Source organism: Parus major, unplaced genomic scaffold (assembly GCF_001522545.3).
Source record: "Parus major isolate Abel unplaced genomic scaffold, Parus_major1.1 Scaffold492, whole genome shotgun sequence".
NCBI lineage: Eukaryota > Metazoa > Chordata > Aves > Passeriformes > Paridae > Parus > Parus major.
Window position 1 is genome coordinate 21,565 of NW_015379383.1, and position 1,956 is coordinate 23,520.

General features: G+C 67.0%; 1 protein-coding gene across 1 annotated transcript in view; it reads left to right on the forward strand.

The window, feature by feature from the left end:
• Positions 1-1,956, forward strand: part of LOC107199201 (SWI/SNF complex subunit SMARCC2-like) — a 14,792-nt gene that overhangs the window by 5,379 nt on the left and 7,457 nt on the right. Inside the window, exons 4-13 of the mRNA XM_015616540.1 lie at positions 37-143; positions 230-305; positions 387-518; positions 601-716; positions 809-933; positions 1,023-1,082; positions 1,162-1,199; positions 1,409-1,539; positions 1,637-1,708; positions 1,798-1,953. Coding sequence (XP_015472026.1) covers positions 37-143; positions 230-305; positions 387-518; positions 601-716; positions 809-933; positions 1,023-1,082; positions 1,162-1,199; positions 1,409-1,539; positions 1,637-1,708; positions 1,798-1,953 — 1,013 coding nt within the window. The remainder of the gene's footprint in view (positions 1-36; positions 144-229; positions 306-386; positions 519-600; positions 717-808; positions 934-1,022; positions 1,083-1,161; positions 1,200-1,408; positions 1,540-1,636; positions 1,709-1,797; positions 1,954-1,956) is intronic.

The window sequence follows — 1,956 nt, forward strand, 5'->3', positions numbered from 1 at the left end:
TGTGGGTGCAGGAGGGGAGTTTGGGGGGCTGGAGGATGCCGAGGATCCCTGCTCAGCCCCATGTGCCCCACAGAGGAGTGGGTCCGGCCCGTGATGAAGCGTGACAAGCAGGTGCTGCTGCACTGGGGGTACTACCCCGACAGGTGAGGGGGGGATGAAGATTTCGGGGACACCCGCCCCGTCCCCCCAAATGGCTGTGGGTGCCACACTGACCCCATCCCCTCCCCAGCTATGACACCTGGATCCCGGCCAGCGAGATCGAGGCGTCCGTGGAGGATCCCCCGACAGCGGAGAAGCCCCGGAAGGTACCGGGGGAGACCCCCAGGCTTGGGGGGCAGCTGGAGCCCCCCTCCCTGGGCTGAGCCAGCCACCCCCCTGCCCCGCAGGTCCACGCCAAGTGGATCCTGGACACGGACACCTTCAACGAGTGGATGAACGAGGAGGATTACGAGGTGACGGACGAGAAGAGCCCCGGCACCCGCAGGAAGAAGATCTCGGCCAAGACCCTGACGGACGAGGTCAGAGCGAGCTCGGAGCCCCTCGGGGAGGGGTCCTGGGGGGTCTCACCCTGCTCAGCAGGACCCCCACGGTGCCCCCCAGGTGAACAGCCCCGACTCGGACCGGCGGGACAAGAAGGGGGGCAACTACAAGAAGAGGAAGCGCTCGCCCTCCCCCTCGCCCACCCCCGAGGCCAAGAAGAAGAATGCGAAGAAGGGGTGAGCTGGGGGGATTTGGGGGGTCTGGGGGTGTGGGATTCAGCTCTGGGGGTCTGTGGTGACTTGGGGGGTGTCTCTCTCTCCCTCGGCAGACCCTCCACCCCCTACAACAAATCCAAGCGTGGGCACCGCGAGGAGGAGCAGGAGGACCTGACCAAGGACATGGACGAGCCCTCGCCCGTCCCCAACGTGGAGGAGGTCACCCTGCCCAAAACGGGTCGGTGTGGGGGGCAGCAGCCACCCCTGGGGTCCCCAGCAGTTGTGGGAGGGGTCCCCAGGGCGCTCAGCACCGCTTTCCCCCCACAGTCAACACCAAGAAGGACTCGGAGTCAGCGCCCGTCAAGGGGGGCACCATGACAGACCTGGGTGAGTGTGAGGAGCCCCAGCAGAGCCCCAGGACCCCCGGGCTGGCAGGGCCCAGACCCACCCCTGTCCTCCCTTCCAGATGAGCAGGAAGATGAGAGCATGGAGACGGCTGGCAAGGTGAGGAGGGCGTTCCCAGCGTTGCTCAGGGATCACCCGCTTCTCTCTCAGTCCTCCTCCCTCTTTTGGGTCCAAAACCGCTCTTTTCTGCCCTTCCCTCACCCCTGGGGCAGCAGCCGGGGCCCTCGGTCTCATCCCGCTGTGGGTGAGGATGATGAAGGGCGCTGAAGGGTGTCCCTTTGCCCATGGGGTGCTGCTGTGTGGGGCAGGACGAGGAGGAGAACGGCACGGGCAGCAAAGGGGAGCAGGCCAAGAACCCTGACCTGCACGAGGACAACGTGACAGAGCAGACCCACCACATCATCATCCCCAGCTACGCCGCCTGGTTCGACTACAACAGGTACAGCCAGCACGGCCAGGGGCTCCCGAGCTGCCCTTCATCACCTGAGGATGAGGAGGCTGCTCCCGGAGCCCTCCCCGAGCCTCTCCTCCCGCAGCGTCCACGCCATCGAGCGCCGCGCCCTGCCCGAGTTCTTCAACGGCAAAAACAAATCCAAGACCCCCGAGATGTGAGGCCAAACCCCCCCTCCCTGTCCCCGCCTGCCCGCAGCCCCCCGGGGCCGTGCCCGGCGCTGAGCCCACCCCGTGCCCCCCACAGATACCTGGCCTACCGTAACTTCATGATCGACACGTACCGGCTGAACCCGCAGGAGTACCTGACCTCCACGGCCTGCCGGCGCAACCTGGCCGGCGACGTCTGTGCCATCATGCGGTGGGTCCGGCCGGGGGCTGGCCACGGGCTGGGCACCCCGGGGCT